The 19544-nt window shown below is 38.0% G+C and overlaps 1 protein-coding gene across 2 annotated transcripts; it reads right to left on the reverse strand.

Annotated features, from left to right (window-relative positions):
* Window positions 1-2479: 2479 nt before the first annotated feature.
* On the reverse strand, window positions 2480-14627 carry ZC3H15 (zinc finger CCCH-type containing 15). 2 transcript variants are annotated; one of them, XM_048058514.2, is made up of 11 exons: window positions 14352-14627; window positions 12283-12384; window positions 9779-9890; window positions 8750-8902; window positions 7554-7645; window positions 6685-6867; window positions 5835-5981; window positions 5573-5677; window positions 5167-5293; window positions 4223-4430; window positions 2480-2777 (listed from the first exon to the last, which is right to left on the reverse strand). In XM_048058514.2, exons 1-10 carry the CDS (start codon window positions 14427-14429, stop codon window positions 4237-4239), a joined length of 1293 nt encoding a protein of 430 aa, XP_047914471.1. In that variant the 5' UTR covers window positions 14430-14627; the 3' UTR covers window positions 2480-2777; window positions 4223-4236. The 2 variants fall into 2 exon arrangements, with proteins under 2 accessions (XP_047914471.1, XP_066856069.1); XM_066999968.1 differs by lacking the exon at window positions 2480-2777 and having other exon boundaries at window positions 3350-4430; window positions 14352-14626.
* Window positions 14628-19544: the final 4917 nt, after the last annotated feature.

The raw sequence follows: 19544 nt of genomic DNA on the forward strand, positions 1-19544 counted from the left end.
GAGTTTATGACAGACTTGTATTATCTTGTAGACGCCCAAGTACAGTAATGTCCTAGAGACATTCTTTACATGCAGCATCCAGAGCACAACAGCGACAGCCCCAGGGTCAGGACGTAAACTAAGGAATTAAGCAGAAATGGAGATCAAACATGAACAGGACCAGAAGTCTCCTGGAACAGGAGAAAAGCCTGTTCAAAACCTGTTCAAAAACAGGAGTAAACCTGTTACTTTTTATTAGGGGTCAGATTTTAGCTGGTTTTCTACAACTACAAAAAATGCTCTAAAAAGCTATCACACGCAGACAATACAGTTTCATTCCAACACAGGTCCAGTGATGTAGCATTGGTAGAACAGATTTCCCTCATGGCTTACGGTACAAAGATTATGATTTTGCCTTGTTAACTTTGTACTAGAACAATTTGCTCATCTTTGCCCTTTAGGAATGTTTTGCATCTTCCCGTGTGTTGTTATAGCAATTTAATTTCTAAAAGGCTAGTTGTAATACTTGGTTTTCCATTCTATCTTCCTTGAATTTAGGAGCTCATCTCATATTTTTAAGTCTGATTGAGTACACTTGCATGCCAACCTTTCTCAAGTGTATTACACTGCAGAAGAGTTTTCAATCACGAATGTAAAATAAAGATTACTGAAGTCCCTTTCACTAAACACAAATGGAATGCTGGTACTTATGATCGAAAGAAGTGATTATTTTCACCATTCATTTCAATAGCGTGCTATGAAGGAACCCATTGTGTTCAAATATTAGGGCTATAACATCATAAATGAATAAAACATCTTGGCCTTACTGCTAACACCAGCAACACCCACTCTCTGTAAAAAGACAGAGCATCTATTGAAAGGCAAAAAACTAGAAGTGACGGAACTAAGCCAAGGTCACTTCTAAGTCTCTAATACCAGCATGCGGGAAAAGAGAAAGGTGATTTGCAGATATCACTACAAAAAGCACTTAATGGGATTATAGATACATAAAACACATCCGGTACATAACCAGGAGCAAAGACTATTTGCTTCATTAAGGATTTTGCTGATTAAGACCCATTCGTAGCAAAAACTTGAGCACAATAAAGAGGTAGAGTTTCTAATTGTTTAAAAAAATATATGTTGCTAGTTTGGAAACTCAGTAGGAATTTGTGTTCTTCAAAACTGAAATATACCAGAAACTGCCTTTTTTTTTTTTTTTTAATTAAATATCCACTTACTCTGCTTGGCATCAAGTCAAAGCAAAGCAAGACATAGGATATTGTTTCCGCCAAGCATTTTCCCCAAGAGAACTAACAACACAAGCTAATACGAGTCATGTTCCAAACAAGATGTAGAATGGAGCTGTTGGCATTCTAAGAGATGCTAAATATGTATAGAGATTCAAGGGGGAGAAGAGGGCACATACTGTAAAGAGAAAGCCACTGAGGGACACAAAGTACAACTGGGTTGAGGAAATGGTCTAGACAGAAAAAGGAGACTATGTATGACTGCTGAGAAGTGTATGGGCTCGCCCTGTTCTTGTCTCTTTCTAGTCCACGTGCCTGCTTTTTGGAGCGATAAGCAGTCTCCCTATCTGATACAGTACCAACGCTGTTAACAGTTTCTTGCTATTCCTTTAGTTTCTTGCTATTCCTTTAGCCTTCCCAGGTCTCAGTTTTCCAGTGATCTTACTCTTATTGATGTTATTCAGGGGGTATTTCTCCTGAGATATTTAGGTGAATATATATATGAGATATGTTTACATATGAGCAATTTCATTCTCTCAACTTAGGGCTTTAATAATTTCACTGTGAGGTAAACAAAGATCTAACCTTGTAAGATTTTTCCTTTAGTCAATCACCCCTAGAGTTTCAGCAAGTTATTCCAAAGCAACACATGGAACAACAAATACTGCTCATGAAGCTTCCAAGTATGGTTTTTGCAAGATAAGCAAGTATAAAAATATTTCAGTTTGCGTAGCTTATTATAGTTGGGTGATTTTTTTTTTCTCCTTAAGGCACATAAACTTTACGAAATAGCTTGAAATCAGCATTCAAGATGTCTGATGTATACTTCCACACGCATTCTACGCATCTGACTAAAGAATTGCAAAAGTATTCATAAAATACACTAATTTGTATGTGCAAGTTCTTTCTATATAATCTATTTGTGAAATGAAAACAATCTAATATTTACAGTACTGAATCACCACAAAAAGTACCACTACTTCATCCAAAGTTTATCAATATTAACACCCCCCCCTTCACAAAAAACAGTTGAGGAATGTCGTCCAGTAAGAAATATTAACATGAAATACCTCCTGCCCATGAAAGTAACTTTTTCTTCAACTCATGGATATTCAGTGTATTTAAATAGTATGGAAGGCCACTGTCCTAATGTTTAACACAATTGTGAAGACCTAAGATTTTTAGATCAGTGAAACAGATGAGCGTAACAGAAATCACTATTACACACAAAATACCAGCCTCCAAGACAAAAGTCATTTTTGTCCTTAATAATGATTAAATTACTTTTATTCCCATTTAAAATATACAACTCTGAAAAATTTTGCATCATACATTCAAATATGAATTGCATTCTAAGTGTCCTGATATCCAGGTATCCTGTCGCTGGCCAGTGTAATACAATAATCTCTCAACACTTTACTTATGGCCACAGGAGAAAATTCTCCAGAAATAAACATTTATTATCTGATATTGCAGCTTCTCCTTAAACACTTACAGTTACAAATCAATTTCAGTAGGTCTCTGCTTCCTAAACACTGCTTCTTGTTCCTGTAAGAAAAAAAATCCACAAAGATTCCCAAAAGGGCAAAAAAGTCAGCTATTTTAGAAATAGCATTAATAAGAGTTGATTCAGCAGTGTCAAAAATAACCATTAAAGCTAGTATTACCACTCAAAAGCGGTTCAAGCGAGCTCACTAACAATGCCATGAACCTTAACAGTCTTTAAGAAGTAACTTGAAAACTTTAGAAAAACATTGCTACAAACAGTATCATTAGTAACAGCAGTACTGTTATAGACACTTAGTACCATGGCAATGAGGCATAACCTATGGCCCCCTTGAAAAAGCACTGCTACAGGAAAGTCCTTATGGTAAGGTTTTGATAAATTTTCAAAGGGCATATTGACTTATTTAAACCTTAATAACTGCCCCCTGCAGGGTACACAATGAAATCCACTGCTCCACTTTGAGGTGAGTGTTATTACTGCACAATTTGGTGTTATTTATAGAACACCAATGATCTGACAGGCATTTGTTAGACCATAACCTCCCTGCTCTGCAGAGCTCCCAGTCTTCACTAACATACAAACACAGCGGGGAAAGCATGAGCCGGCAACAGCAGCAAGTGTCGTATGGTGTATTAAAACTGTTAATGGATAGGTAGGAGAGCAGAACAGGAGGAGGGAAAAAAAGTCACTTTTTAAATCTGTAAGTTTGCTCAATTTTACAGGCTGCACAATGTGTAGAAAAAAAATCTAATTGCAATTAGCACTAATTTAACTTAAGCCAACATCTGTATTACTGTATCAGGACCAGAGAGAAAGTGTTTATCAGTGTATTAAAAAACGAAGTTAACAGTTTGCTGTCATATCCTCGCTTAAGAGAGAAAAATCAACACGGGTCTTTTAAAGTTGATAATTTTTATTTACAGTTTTGTTGGCAAAAGGCGGTGGGAAAGTTTAAAACATTTTAAACGGAGGGCACCGTATCGCTGTACTGTATGATATATCAGTTCACAATCTGTACTCTCAGCATCCAGCTGATCAAGTAAAGCTAATCAGAACTTCAAGAAGCACAATCTGCATCAGCTCCATTAGTATACTGCCTAAAAATACTTCAGGCAGTTTCTAAATCAATACAATCACTATTAAAAATGAAGTTCTGGTAAAGAACGTTCCCTTTGATTTCATACTGTACCTGGTATCAGCATGCCCACTTACACCTGCACACTGGCAAAGCAGTTACACTTCCTACTTTTAGTTGAAATATACCATCTAATTTTCTGCTGTCAGGTAATTACGAACTACTCTGAATATTTTACTGTGATCATAGTCAAGATTGGAGTAGATGAGACTGAAAGAAAATACTCCTGGTATATCACGTGCCCATCAGAATCAGCTGGGTAACCATAAACATCCTGTTTAAGAACTCTATTCAAAAGGGAGAAAAAAATGTAGTCAGTTTTCACTTTGTCACATAGATTTTAATCCGCACCTGAGCTTTTTAATTCATTCTTCTAAATCAAGAGTGTTTAGTTCTTCTTCTAGTTCATCCAAGTCCTCGCCAGTAAAAAGATTTTCATCAACTGGAACTGCATCAATTACTCCGTTTTCCAACTCCCCATCTCCATCATTATCTTCCTCTAAATCGTTTTGCTCACTGCTGTTTATCTCACCACCAGAAGCTTCACTTAATTTATTATCTGAAAATAACAAAAATATTGATTTTACACGTCAATGTCAAAAATTTCTTAATCACTAGTTCACAATCCTACTAAAGAGGCTTTGAAATTTTTGAAATCATCACTTCTTTATATAGTTTCAATTTACATATGTGAACTTCTATAGGCTAAATTGCATGTATCCAATTAATACACAGGCTTGGATCATTAATTAGAACAGGTTGAAAAAAACAGAAACTCAAATACTAACTACTATTTCTGTAACTGGGTCAAACAATGAGTTACTCCCAATTCAACATCTGCACTTTAAAGACTCGGGTTAACCTTAAAAACTGGGGTATGCATTCCACAAGTGCAGAAAGATAACGTCTTTACTTGAAGAAATTACAAGTTAATCTAAGATAGATAGAAAAATATTAAGAGAAGCTTGGATTTTTTTGATATTATTCATTTGGTTGTTTACAAAATATGAAAAGAAGGGGGAATTGCCCAAATAAACAGGTGTTGCATGGATTTTCTTAAAGTGGCAAAACACACTACCTTTTATTTCAAGTTGAATTTCAGAAAAATGTGAAGTGTATAGCATTTACTAGAAGCAGTACCTATAGTAACGACAAACGCCATGATCATATATTTTTTAAATAAATAAAATAACAAATGATGCTTTTTGGAGAATCAAGAACTCATTTCTACCTGCTTTTTGGGAAGCATTTAACAATTCATTCCCTTAAAAGTGACGCCTAAATAATGAACTTACCATCTCTTTCTATTGAAGTGTATGTGCTGAATCGCTCAGGACTAGCCACAGTAATACCAGTCTCATCGACAGCCTTCGGGACATACAGGCTCAAATCTACATCATTTATGCACACGGGATCTTCCACCTGAAAAGTACACCAAGATGCTCTCTATAAATGACGCTTCCACAGAAATTCTAATTTCAGCGGTTTTTCTACAAATTTTTTCATCTTCCTTTTGACACCAAAACTGAGAAAATATATCCTGTAGCAGTGTTCAATTATGAACACAGTGCAGTTAATATGCTGGAAGAGTTGCACTCTCAAATTAAGTTTTAGTAAGCTCTCCAAAAAAACTTACAAAGCTTGCATGTAAATTGCAATATTGTAACTTGAAATATTATTTGAATTACCAATGTTCTTTACCTCATCGTCTTCTCCTGTTCCTTGAGTATAGCGGGTATCATCTGCTTCTTCATCGTCTGCATCAACCAACTCCGGTCGGAACTCAAATACTTCGCGTCCACTAATCTATTAACAGAAAGAAATTTAATTTATTACTTCACAGAATTCTAACTGCCATTAAGGAAAATGAAAGAAAAAAACAAAACAATTCCAAGGCAGCTACCTTAATGCAAAACTCATTTACTCTTTCTTCTTATATTAAGAATTGAAGTGTAGAACGTACCACCAATGCTTTGCCAGCTTTAAAGTCTGCTTTCCTCCTTTCCATATCTTGCTCAGCCTTATCAATTTTTTCTTGTCTTTTTCTTCTCTTCCATGCAATGAAACACTCTAAAGTGATTTTGGTAACATTTGGTCCTAAGGCAGCACGCTGTCAAGTAAAAAGTCTGATTAATGGTAGAAATTGTTTCCAAGGGCTATATATCAAATTAAAGATTTAATTACTCTTTTCCAGAATCTAATTAAAAACATTTCTTTCTAATTCCTTCTGCACTCTTACCACTGTTAAACATGCCCCATCAACATAAAGTTTGACTCCACGCACGATTTTCCAGTTAGTGAGATGAGTTGACATGAAAGCTAACATGAAAAGTGTAGGAGGAAAAACCAACGGCATTAGTTTAGGTTCTCCTCAAACTGACGCTGACAGGCAATGGTGCCAGAAGCAGAGCTGAAATGTCTTTAGGAGGCCCTGTTCTTAGTGCTGCTTCCTCATGACTGAGTTATGTGACAACCAAGAAAGCAGTGAACTGGGGATGAGGAAGACCCATAGAAGCAGTTGTAACAGATAAAAACAGAAATAGCAAGAAAGAAAAAGCCCCTAAAACAGGACTAGGGATATCCACCCTAACAGTAAATATTCAGACCTAATTTAGAAAATTACTTACTGAAATAAAAAACATTAATTTAATTAAAGTAGAGTTAATTGCTACGTGTCCCTCACCCTAGCCCATAGAGCCTATAAAACCATTTTATACTTTTCAATTATTCATTAGGAAGTTATTTAAATTTTATCTTCTTTTCAGTATAATGAAAACAAACACCACCAACAGGTACCTTGTTGACAACTTTACCTCTTTTTCTATTAGATCTTCTAAGGAAATTTCATCTTGCTTTTCCTCCTTCTTTTTGTCTTTTTTTAATACAAAACCTGGAGGGAGCGCATGGCGATACATACAATTGTCTCCGCCACCCGGACAGACCCAAAACCATCCATATTTGTTGTTTTCAATAGCATCAAGAAAATATTTGCAGACCTGCATAAAACAAAGGTCACTAGCACTGCATTCTCTTTTCATCCCCGTTTATACTAGTATAGCTACTACATAAGTACAGTAAATCAGCCATGTGTGCTCAAAACTGAAGATAAGAAACGTGTGAAATGCACTGCTATTAAAAAGGGTAGACAAAGGAAGTGCAGCTAATTATCTAAAACTATCAGGTATTCCAATGGCTTTTTTCCCTTGTTATCAATCAATCTCAGAAAGACAGGATGACTCAGAAGACTGGCAACTGGGTACTTTGTAAACCGAGCTGCACATGTAAAAGCATGCTAACAATCTTTCTATTCCAGCCCACCAACACCAGTGTACTTTTAATCAAAATAAATGTAACCAGCCTCAGATGTTACATGTTCCAGCTCATGATCCTGAGGTAAAGATACACCATTCTGGAACTTTTCACAAGCAATTCGTAACACAAACACCAAAGTTTAATTTTTGCAAATATAGGAAGAATCAACAGAATATGTAATTATTTGGTATTGAAAATAAGGTGAAGTAGTCCCAAAGAACAACAGAAAGGTATCATACCATTTAGTGCACAAACTAAAGAATACTCTTCAAGTCAGAGATCAGGAACTACAAATGACTGAACTAGCTTTTCTCTGCTGCTAACTAACACATACTACAACTCAATGAAAAAAAAGGACAAAAAGACATACTATTTGAGTTTTGGGTTTTTTCTTTTCCGCCTCACCATGCTTCTTGTTCACCACCTCTTCTAGCTTCTTCTCATCCCAGTTATCCATTGTATCTAGAATAAGACAACAGGTCATTTCACAAACATGCCAAACACTAAGTAGCACCGTCCTGTTGCTTTTCTCCTGAATAACAGCTTTAATAAGTAATTCTTACATTTTAGTTAATCTACAGAATGGGAAATAAATTCAGACTGCTGTAGTGAACTTGTCAGACTTTCCTATGATGCTCACAAGACCTTTTCCTCAAAAACCTTAGAAGCTTGTCTTTTGACATGCATGAAGTGTGTTTCAGTTAAAGACTAAGAAACATGTCATTCCATATGTACATTACCTGGAATAGAAAAGGGGAGAGAAGAACAAGATGACGGAATAAAAGTGAAGGCTGGACGCTAATGTCCAAAAGAACAGACAACATAACTTAAGGATTTAAAGAGATCATATCAAATTTTCAGTGTTAAAAAAACATGCCATCAAAAGAAGCAAGATTATTAATCACAACAGTAGGACAGCAGCATCTACAGGATCCAATCACACTCATGTAGGAAGACAGAAGCTAGAATTTACATAGGGTCAGAGACCTGATCTGTTGTGGAAAACCAGAATAATTTATTTTAATATAAGATCCCTAACCCTTGCTAAGGCAAAGTAAAAGACAGAGTACTTTGCCAGCAAATGATTTGGGAAAAGGAAATGAAAACTCAGAAAAAAATCCCAGGCATCTTGAATTCAAAAACCGCATACAACTGGCAAACACTAGAAACAGTTCTGTCAGCCATGGTTGCTCATTACACTTGCTCCTTACGCACTCGCATTTTGGAGAACTTACACAAAATTAGCAATTACAATAAAGATCAAACACCATACAAACTGCTACTTGTATAACATAACACTTCACATAGCAGAGTTTAAAATAGACCATCCAAGACCATTATGTGATACTTTTTCAAAATATCTTCTAAAAAAAATACTTCCAAGACAGTTTTTAAAATCATGTTTCACTGTTGTTCTTCCTTTCAAACAGCAGTACGGGTTGCCTTGGTCTTCAGCCACGTTCTTCAGGATCATATAACACAACATAACTCATTTAATCTTAAAAATCCAGTTGCAAAATCAGAATAGCCATCTTTCATCTATCATTTTATAGAAGCATTACATACCTTTTTCAAGGTCTTCATCTCTTGCATCAATGTAGACACTTCGTTTTTCACACTTCCTTTCCAAAGACAAATCATGAGAAAACTTGCACTTGTCTCCTTTAGTGCACTGCCCTTGCTTGAAGAAAGCACAAACTACAGATTTGGGATCAGCACCTGGGTGAAGAAAATCGTCAAATTTTAATAATTTTTATAAGCAAAACACTAATCTGGAGCAAAAGCTACATCTTAAAAGTTCTGACACACAATGTCTAGGATCCCATCTTTAGGATCTGCATAGAATGAAAACACATTGTTAAGCATTAAAATTATTTCACGTGGAGTTCATCACCTCTCCTTCCTTCAAGCAGATAAAAGTGTCATTACAGTTCATACAGAGGGATATTTGCACTGAATTTCAAAGCTGACGTTTGACTATTTAAATCACTATGGTAGAAGCATGTGCCTGAACAAACTATTCACATAGTAGATATCACTCTATGCAAATTCTTCCCTGTACAACAAACTGTTTTTGCCTCTAATACATGTCAAAGCATCTTTTCAATGTCAACGTTTCTGTAACATAATCAGTAACATGCTATAATAAATTATATTAACCAAATCCATACCTGTTCAGATCATTTATTTTCTTTTATAAAGAAATCAGGTGGCTGGTCATAGCCTCCAAAATAAACACGTTACAATATGAACTATTCAACCACTAACTACAGTTTTGAAGTAAATAACATCACACTGACGTAATTATTTGACCACCAGGAAGTAAGAAATGAAAGGCAGTAGAAACATATCTACTGGACAAGTATTTATACCTTTCCTGTCAATATCAATATAGCCTTCAGTATTCTAAAGATCCAGTAACCCCACAGGAGTTCCTAATAAAATGCCAAGCAGTTACAGACAAAATACTCCGTACACTATATAAAGAAAGAAATGACCTATCTACTTGCCAGTGAGCTGGCATTTTTAGCAGGTTATTTTACCTGAAGTAAACATGTGAAAACAGAACATAAAGGAAGTTTCAGTTACTCATACCTTTGCTAATTTTCTGTGCAGCAACCACGGGCTTGAAGAGTTCATTTAATTCTTGTAATTCTTTTTTCTTATCTTCTTTCTTTAATTTCTTTTCACTTTCTGTTTGAGCAGCCTACAATGACCCCAATTTGAAATTATTAATAGAAAATTAGAATGCCATTACTCACTTTATATGAGTGATAAATTAAAATAGCACAGCAAATCATTCTCAATTAGCAAGGGAGGGGAGTGCAGACAGGGAGCCGGTTTCTTCATTTCGCCGAACTCCTGCCCTTTTATGAACGGGGAACGCCATCTAGTGGCAGTGACATTTCAAACACAAAACACTTCAAACAGAACCCGTCAAAGGTCTGAGATGCTGGTACTACTGGATGGCATGCTGCTACCTCTATTCCACCTTTACCAGCTAGTAAATCAAATGCAAAATGGACAATGAGGAAAGGAAAAGTTAGCTGCTCTTTTGTGATGCTTTAGCAGTGCAACTAATCTGTCCAGGTACCTCAAGATCCGCACAAAAAGCTTCTCTTCTCATTTGCATCCCATGCGCTATTTTATTCTTGTCACATATACCACTAGCATATCCATGTATTTGTCTGTAGAAGTAGACAACTGCTTTTGGAACACTATTTGTTTAAACCTATATGAGCTCAACAAATCAATGTTTCAACAATACACAGTAATTTCTAAGCAAGAACATATTTTTATTAATTTAAGGTTTTAGAGGTACTCGGGGGGTAGGACTAAAAACCAAGTTCATCTAGGAAAGGAAAAGTTTGTGTAAAACATAAAAAAGTTGTCTCTGCCCTAACCTTTTGTGGATAAGCCAGAAAAGGCTTGTATCTAGTACCAGACTGGTACAGAAAGATGAAGACAGATGAAAAAGGACACAGTAGAAACACAGCACAATTAGCAGATTTGACTCATCCTTAAGAGAAGCTAGTGGGACTCCAACACAACTGAACAAATATTTAGAGTACATTATTGGTAAAATACAGTGTAATATTAAAAAGGAGCTTTGTTTTCATGATCAATTTGGTAACAAAGTGCCAAACTGTTTTACAATAGAATTGGTTTATTTAGTCCACTTACTGAATACTGTTTTACTGCAAATTCCCAGACCCTATTTTACATAGCATGAAGGCCCACACACAAGTACAAAAAAAAAAAGATCTGATTAAAAACAAAAAAGAACGGAGTTCAAGAAAGCTTTTGATTCACCCTAGGATTCCAGAAACATAAAGATGAAGAGAGTTGATTTGGTTTTTAAATCTTGACAGATTTAAATACTGAAAAGTATTTTACAAGATGAGACAGGTATAAACTGTCCTGAAACTAGCTTCTAACATCCACCAGTTAATAGCTAAGAGTATTTGAGAAACAAATTATTTTTGGCTGATTAATAATATTAATTATTAATTAATAATAATTTTTGACTGATATAGTATTATTGTAACTGCTACAGGATTCAGGGACTTGAGACAGAAATTTCAGAAGGACTGCTTGAGTAACATCCATGTTTTCAAAGTGACATCAAATAATCCTTACCACTTCAAGAAGTTTACATGTCATGACATGAGCATCAACTTTAAAGTTGTATTTGACGTTTATTAGATTATCCTAATGTTATGTAAGGAATTTAGCACCATGACATCATGAGGTTAGCTGACGCAAATGTCATTATTCTGTAGGCTTATTCATATAACAGGAAGCTGCATGAATACCTAGCAGCTAACTTCTCTAGCACTGTAGCAGTGAGACCTGGCTTGCATCCATTAGAATAATATTTCTGTGAAATCTGTGCTTTCTGACTAAGCAAAACATTATAACTCAGCCACATCACATTTTACTTCACGATACAAAACAAGAGCAAAGCAGTAGTGGCAGTGGCTCCAAATTTCAGTTTCTCTGACCAGTTTATCAAGCAGACATGCAATTCTTAGACTGGTTTCCACTTGAAATTATAGTAAGTACTTCCACGGGTAGAACAACAAGCACATGAGAGTTTGTAACTGTTTCAAACTTTACCCCAATGCCCAATTTAATATGAATTATTTTTATTTTTCACGGTTTGCTATTTCTTAGATTAGGTGAGAATCAAAAAAGAAAAAAAGAGAAAGAAAGAATACATAACTGCACTTTTGCTGATCGTCAGTTTGCTACAATTACTTTCAGGTATGCCTTAAACTCGAATGTGCTAATATTGGAACACTATGTGTATAGATGCCCTCATCACTTCAGTGTGTTGTTTTTCTTTCCATAAAGAAAAAAACACTCACAGCCTGTATTAGCTGAGCCGTGAGTACCTGCGTAAAGACAGACAAGCTTTGCAAAGAGACTAGTCAAAAGGTGGTGTTTTAAACGTGACTAGTTACATCTGTGCTTGTCACAATACATCAGGTAACATTTCAACTTGTTTTCTACTCAAGTATTCTGTGACAATCAATATGTACAGTAAAGATGATTTCACTACCCAGTAGGAAAAGCGTTACAGATGTAATGCTTACCTGGCGTGGATTTTGCTGACCAAACTTAACCTGGTGAGTCACAGCCTTGATAAATTTCTGTTGTTTTGCACCTTTTTTGTTCTTTAAGCCAAAGGTTTTGTCCTAAAAGTCAAAAGATGAGCACAAATTATTTAAGACTAACCAACTGTTAGAACATGTTTAAGTTGTTACCAAAAAAAACCCCACCAACATAACAAAACCATTGCCACTCCTCTCAGGTTGTCATTTAAACACAAATATTTCATCTAGCAACATGACCAATCCAAGAAACAAGATGGACAGTATTCCCCGTTCCTACAGTCTTTAAGATTTGCTTTTCCAAAGACAGTACTAAATGCTGCTATTTGTGAGCTATTGCTTTTCTCCCCAAACCCACTCATGTCCAAATATTACTGCAAGTGCTTGCACGCAGTGTTTTAAGACTCCTCAAGACAAACAGGCAAGATCTTTTTGGTTACAACCCAAGCTACATCTGGGAAAAAAAAAAAAAGAAAACCGAATAGTCATAAACACTGTTTTTTCCTTCTATCTGCTTGAAACCACTTACTATTTCCCTCTTCAAGTATTCATACATAAATCTTCGATCTTCATGTCATGCAGGTCAACGCTGCCGCATTAAACATTTTCCTCTTTTTTCCCCAGTATTTTGTAAGCATTTCATTTTCTAACGGTACTGATTTAGTTAAGTGCTTCCCCCACATCAAGTCCAGACAGGTGTTTGTATATCCTAAACTCCGATGCAATAAGCTACTGTTTACACTGCCTGAGCCAATTCTTCCTCCACATCTTCAGTTTTATTGCTAGAGACAAGTTTCAATACCAAACCTATTAAAGTTTTCATTAGAAGAAAAAGGATGGCTCCATTTCACACATGTATCTGAAACAGAAATTGTTCTCTGTAACTGAAATACACACATTTAAAATCTATCTGTGCCTTTGATTTGATAGTTCCCCCCCCTCCCGTCTGGATCAAATAACCGATGTTCATCCAGTGATACTAGCTTAGTTCAAACACACCTTTGGAAATCCTACCAATAAAGAAATGTACTGGAAAAAGAAAACCATAGAAGAAACAGTTCCACAGGAACATGTTTTCATTTACGTTGTATCACCTATCGACAGCAACTACAGCTAGGCCTCTGTTACTTTACACTAGTTTGAGTGCTCTGTAATTTGTCAAATTTATTTAGGAGAAAAGCCAAAATTCACATACTTGATTTCTGTGGCAAACGTCACATGCAGTCTCTGTATTCTGTTCATCAGAATCAGGTAACGCAGTGATTGTTAACAATGATATAAGTGTTTTGCCTTTCAGCCACAGTTGTGTGTTTTTTTTTTATAGAAAAGAAAATTTTCCTACATAGCTGGACTCAGCAAGAACATCAGAAACACTAAAGCCCACAGTAACAGAGAGTCTAACCTTAAGTTTCCAAATGAAAAACGCACAAACAATATTCTGCAACACTAGGTTTAAAGCACTTGTTTTACACACACCTGCTGCCTCACTAGCTGTCTTGCCAACAGATGCAGGCAAACATTTAGTTTTGCATAACCGCTCTCCCCTTCCACTCTCAGCTTAATTTTTTGGATTGTATTTGCATGACTACGCTAATAACACACACAAACAGCCCTATTGCTTTTTTAAAGGTCTGGTTTTACCTAGGAACCAAACAGCAGAAATTTAAACAGGATACGAGATACCACCGGCTAGTCTGCAGGTAATTTTGCATTTAGCCTCTATGAAAGATTTTGCGAACGATACCTCCTTTGGCACGCAGGCTGAGCTGTACGCAGAAAACCAGAGCTGCCTTTTGGATGGCGTGGGGAACGCCAACCCACCCCCTGGAGAGCTGGGCTCGGGGAGCACGGAGACGGGGGTGGGATAGGGAGGCTTGAGCACAGCGCTCCTGTCCGGGCCCCCTCGGTGCCAGAGCAGCTCTGGGCACAACGCGCCCGGCTGGGAGCCGAAGGCGGTGCCGGGGGGCGGCAGGCAGCAACATGACAGCCCCACAAACCTCCCCCAAACGCGGCGCTCTCGGGGCCCGGCGGCGGGCCCGGGCCGGCCTCACCTCGATAATCTTCTCCTTCTTCTTCTGGTCCGCTTTCTTGCTGCCCCCCGCCGGCTGCTGCTGCTTCTTGGGGGGCATGGCGGGCAGAGGAAGCGGCTCAGCTGCCGCTGCGGGCGGGCAGTGAAGGAGGCGGCAGGGAGCAGAAGGAGGGACGGGACGGGACGGGACGGGACGGGACGGGACGGGACGGGACGGGACGGGACGGGACGGGACGGGACGGGACGCGCGGCCCGGCCGGGACAGCGCCGCCGCCGCCGGGGAGGCCGCACCGGAAGGCGGCGGGGCCGCGGGGCAGGCTGGGAAGGCAGCGCCCGGTGCGTCCCGGCAGGCAGCGCGCAGCCGGGCGGGGAGGCGCCAACTGCCCCGGCCCGCTGAGGGGCGGCCGCCATCTTGGGCGGTGGGGAGATCCTCTAAGGCAGCCTCCCGCAGCCTGCGTGAGGGCGAAGCGAGGCCGTGCTGCCAGAGGGGAGAGCTGGGGGAGCTTGCCCGCACTCTGACCGCAGCTGGATGTCATCCAGCTAGTGGTCGCTGTGCTGCTCGCCCTCACGGAGCACCCGAGTACCGAACTGCTGTGTGCTCGTGGGGAAATATGTCTTGTGGAGTTGAAACATGATAGTGTGTTGGTGCATGTTGATACCTTCTGCTGGTATCTGCCACATGAAAGAAAATAACTGCTCTGAGAGTGCTTTCCTGCTTAGTAATAGCAGCAGTTTCCATACTATGAGTATGTTAAGACAATCTACAAGCTAGGCAATCACAAGTTAGAGAGAAAAATGCTCTCCCAGTCTACTTCAACTTTCAAGTAGTACCTAAACCTTATGTCAGCCACTCCCCACAACTCTGCGTTTTTCTTTGAAGACTGCCCCAAAAACTATGGTACTGAATTTTACGATTTTCAGTGCATTGAAACCCAGTTGCTAGGGCTTAAAGGGAAAGAATGTGCTACTGCAAAGAGCTTAGTTTGACCATTAACTACTCAGGGGAACTCTACTAAATAAACTATCACTTGTAAATAAGGAGTCTTTGCAGAAGGTAGGCTGTACCTCAGTGCAGTCAACCTGGGCCAGGTTTTAGCATGTAAAACAGTAGCAGCCTGCCCGAGAGAAGATAAACTTTTAGTTCATCTTCTTACCAAGTGCCAAGGCTGGATTTAGGTTCCTCCAAGAATGACATGTTTCCGTAGAAAGGGGGTAAGAACCCTGAATCAACTCCAGATGTGCATGTAGGTTTACCCTCCTGCACATACATCCTATGGATTTTCATAGCCTTGACATGATTTCTCTCTCAGGCTGTGGCTTGCACACATGTTCTGTGGTCTTTCCTCTAGCGTTGTCTTTCATTTGGTTTCATGAGATGGACTTTCACAGCTCTTTCCTTCACACACATGGATGAGTTCTTGCATCAGCAAAAAGTGCAAAGTTTTTGCACTATGGTAGCTGTTTGCAAGTAACTTTTATCTAGAATGACTTAAGATGTTTTAAAAAAAAGTGGAACATACAGGGGGCTTTTCAGAATTCATATGTATACTATCCTGAGTTACCAATTTTTGATTTCTGAAAAGCATTGTGATATCAAAATATTATTTGTCGATATCAGATTATAAGGTCCACATGTTTTAGCCACCGTAGCTCAAATTTCCTTTCTCATTTTGACCAAGATGCTTAAGTCTTACTTCAGCATCATTTCATTCTTTGCTTAGTGGTTTTTTTTTTTTTCTTTCTTTCTCACTAACTTTGGTAGTTTCTGATACAACTTAAATCAAAAAATATTTTAACACCAAAGTATACTTAAAAAATGCAAATTCTCATGGACCTGAGGTAAGACAACAGGCAGTTTTACCAAGAGAGCTGTTCTTACCAGAATTTACACACCTGAAGATCTGCAACATAAGCCATCCTATTAGTTTAAGAAAGGATCCTGATTTTTCAGATTGCTGAGCTAAATAACTACCAGCTATAATACGTCACTGCTTGCATGCTCAAAAAAAAAAAAAAAAAAAGTTTATCCTTGCCTCTTCTAATCACTAGATTAGCTAGCATTCCAAATAAAGAATTACTAAAGTTGCAAGCTGGAAGAACTTTGCTGATGGTTGGGAATTTGAGACTAGTATTTCTATACCTTCACTAGCCTTACTGACTTGCAGCCTGTGTGCCCCTGACACATACTCCATCTGGAGTGCATTGCATACATCTCCTTTTGCAGTTTTGTGGCCTGGATGTGACCATTTGAAATACATCACACCACCTGAAGTGCAGTTGCTATAAACTACCAGAGACAGCAAGATAATTGAGGGTCTTGGTTGTCTGTTTCCAAATGTACTTCTTTATGAAATACATACTTAAAGGGGTTATCCATCTCAGCTTGAGTAACAGCATTTTATTTCAAGTTCCTGGAAGTTTATGCAACCTGGTTCTAGCTGACATCCACCATTAAATTTAGAACTAGCTGATGCTCAAATTGTGAGCTAATACAAATCACTGTTACCTACGACATTTCATTTTAAAAGGTCTTAAACTAACAATAGAGATACCAGTTGAGGTAATTCTAGTTTCTTGATTTTTTTTTTCTTTTTTGTACCATGAAAATTAAGATCCTTACTGTAGTTCTTACTAACACCAATTGCTTTATGAATAATTGAATGAATAACAAATGAATAATTGAATTTAAAATGTTTATGTGTAGCTCAAGCACCTATTTTACTTTTCAAATTGTTTCACCATGTTATGTGTGCATCTTCCACAAATAAAAATATAAGCCAAATTTAATGCATTGTACTGGTCTTTCCAGTGAAATAAAAATGTTACCATGTACTTATGCTAAATGAGAAAGTTAAGTGAGCATGAACTTACAAAAGCACAGCCAAAGAAATGCAGTTGGCATTTGGTTCTGAACAAGGAACAGCTTTCACTAGCATCAGAAAATCTTGTTGCTTCTAATCCTTAGGTATTGCTTTTGCATTTGAATAATTCATCCCCCAGCAACAACACTTATCATCCACTTGTTTTCACACTTGTACTAAAATAATATTTTGGCCCTCTATACCTTTGCCTGATTTTCTTGAACCCCAGCAACAGGTTCAAAGTTGCCATAAAAAGCGTGACAAAGACAACATGAATGTTGCATATTCTTCCAAGCTATTCTCTCTTTTAGTCCAAGTAGAAATAGTGAATTGTCATCACCTCAGTTCAAGCTACCTTGCCATATCACAGAATGGTTAAGGTTGGAAGAGGCCACTCAACGTCATCTAGTCCAACCCTCCTATTCAAGCAAGGACACCTAGAGCAAGTTGCCCAGAACCATGTCCAGAAAGCTTTGGATGATCTCAAAAGACAGACTCCACAAACTTTCCAGGCAACCTGTGTCAGTGCTCTTTCAGGGACATAATAAATAAGTGCTTCCCAATATTTAGACAGAACCTCCTGTATTTCAGTTTGTGCCTCCTATCCTTCTGTTGGTCACCACCAAAACAAGCCTGGCTCTATTTTCTTTGTCCCCCAACTCCTCTCCTCTGCGTTGAGCAGTGCCACTTCTTTCAGCCTCACGTTAAGGAGAGATACTCTAGTCCCTTGATCATCTCAGTGGCCTTTCACTGGACTCTTTCCAGTATGGCCAGGTCTGTCTTAACGTCCTGCTGTGCTGTCCATCCAACAGATACTGGGGTGGTGGTGCAAGTCACCTGTAGGGACCAGGGCTTGTGAACATATGGCTGCACTTACTTGGCTATAGAAGGCCTTATCTGCTGGGTTTTCTTGGTAAGAGGGCCTACAACAGATTACCACTGTATCATCACTTATCTGTGTTCTCTCAAACCCTAACCCATAAGCTCTTGGTCAAGTCTTCATCCAACACCAGGCAAAGCTCTATACACTCCTACTCTTTGCTGACAAAAAAGCCAACAATGCCTCTTGATCTTCTCAGACTATCCTTCCTAAGAAGTCTAAATTCTGCTATTCCAGTCATGAAGAAAACCCCCATAAACCTACCATTCAAACAACACTGCAAAGATACACTTCTAAAACAGTACTCCTACTCAACAAAGCATTTTTATAAGATCAAGTGTAACTGAATTGGTTAGTTAAGTTACTTAATTTATTGGTTAATCAGGCTGGGGGTGTTATGACTAATGGTAAAAGCCACCTGGATGTTATTTATCAGTCTTATAGTGAGAGAAAAGAGATATACTTTTCCTGAACAACTGATAAATAGACTGTAATTCCTGTCAGGGCGGTATTGAAAAGCAAGTGCTGTTATAGTTTTTTGCTTGTTTGTTTGCTTATTTATTGCATTTATATTTATATATATTTGGGGGGGTCAGTGGTGGTGAAGTATGAGAAGGGCCTGGGTTAAATTTATGTAGGCTTAGGTTAAGAGAAGTTTTTTTTCTGTTAGCCTGGGTTTGTGGGCTGCCTTGCATGGTGGAAGCAAAAGCTAACATAAATGGAGCAACGTAAGTGCTGCTTAAAGAGAGTTGTTTACCTGTATTAGTGGGGTAAGAACATTATAAGTTTGATAAGGGTCAAGAAAGACCTGTCCTAGATGTTCTTGAAGTGACTAACTTATTACTTATTTGTGCTGTATCTTAATTACAGTAGTTTTTTCTAAAAAACATTTTATCAATTATCTTTCAAAGCCTGTGGGTATGAGCAGGTCCTTCAGGCTTTAAATTATCTCTTAAGGAAAAAAAATCTTTCTGAAAACATGGCTTAAAAAGAAGGCAATTAACCTAATAAATCAGGGTGAAAAAAAAAAAAGCACAACAACAAACCCATTTTTAAAGTTGTGAAGTTTTTATCTTTTTACTTTTGACATGTTAATTGAGAAGTTGAAGAGACTTAGGCCTTTAAGATGAGTGATTTAGAATTTTAGTATCTTGGAAATTCATCCAATATTATATACGCTTAAAGTTGTTATGCTTTATAATCCAACTGCAAGGATCTTTTCTGGAACAAAATAGAGAGAACTTAAAAACATACTATCTTTTTCCTCTCAGGAAAAAGTAGGAAAGGGAAGAAAGCAAACAGCTACCAGTAAGTTCTCAATACAACTGAAAAATAAATGGAAGTATGATGAACGGGGCAAGCCACAGGCTAGCTACATGTGTGGGGTGAATTGCAGACAAAACCAAGCCCTGTTCTGTCACATATCTGAGGTATTAGACTTGGCTGATGTGAAAAAAAAGAAATTTTGTTTAAG

The sequence above is a fragment of the Anser cygnoides genome, chromosome 6, assembly GCF_040182565.1.
Source record: "Anser cygnoides isolate HZ-2024a breed goose chromosome 6, Taihu_goose_T2T_genome, whole genome shotgun sequence".
NCBI lineage: Eukaryota > Metazoa > Chordata > Aves > Anseriformes > Anatidae > Anser > Anser cygnoides.

What these genes read in the sequence shown, in the direction of transcription:
- ZC3H15 (XM_048058514.2), bottom strand. Translation starts at nt 14,429, where the DNA reads ATGCCCCCCAAGAAGCAGCAGCAGCCGGCGGGGGGCAGCAAGAAAGCG. An exon ending in AAGATCTAATAGAAAAAGAG is followed by an intron (nt 5,982 to 6,684) that starts GTAAAGTTGTCA and finishes TTTACTTGACAG; the next exon opens with CGTGCTGCCTTAGGACCAAA. An exon ending in GAACAGGAGAAGACGATGAG is followed by an intron (nt 5,294 to 5,572) that starts GTAAAGAACATT and finishes TGTACTTTTCAG; the next exon opens with GTGGAAGATCCCGTGTGCAT.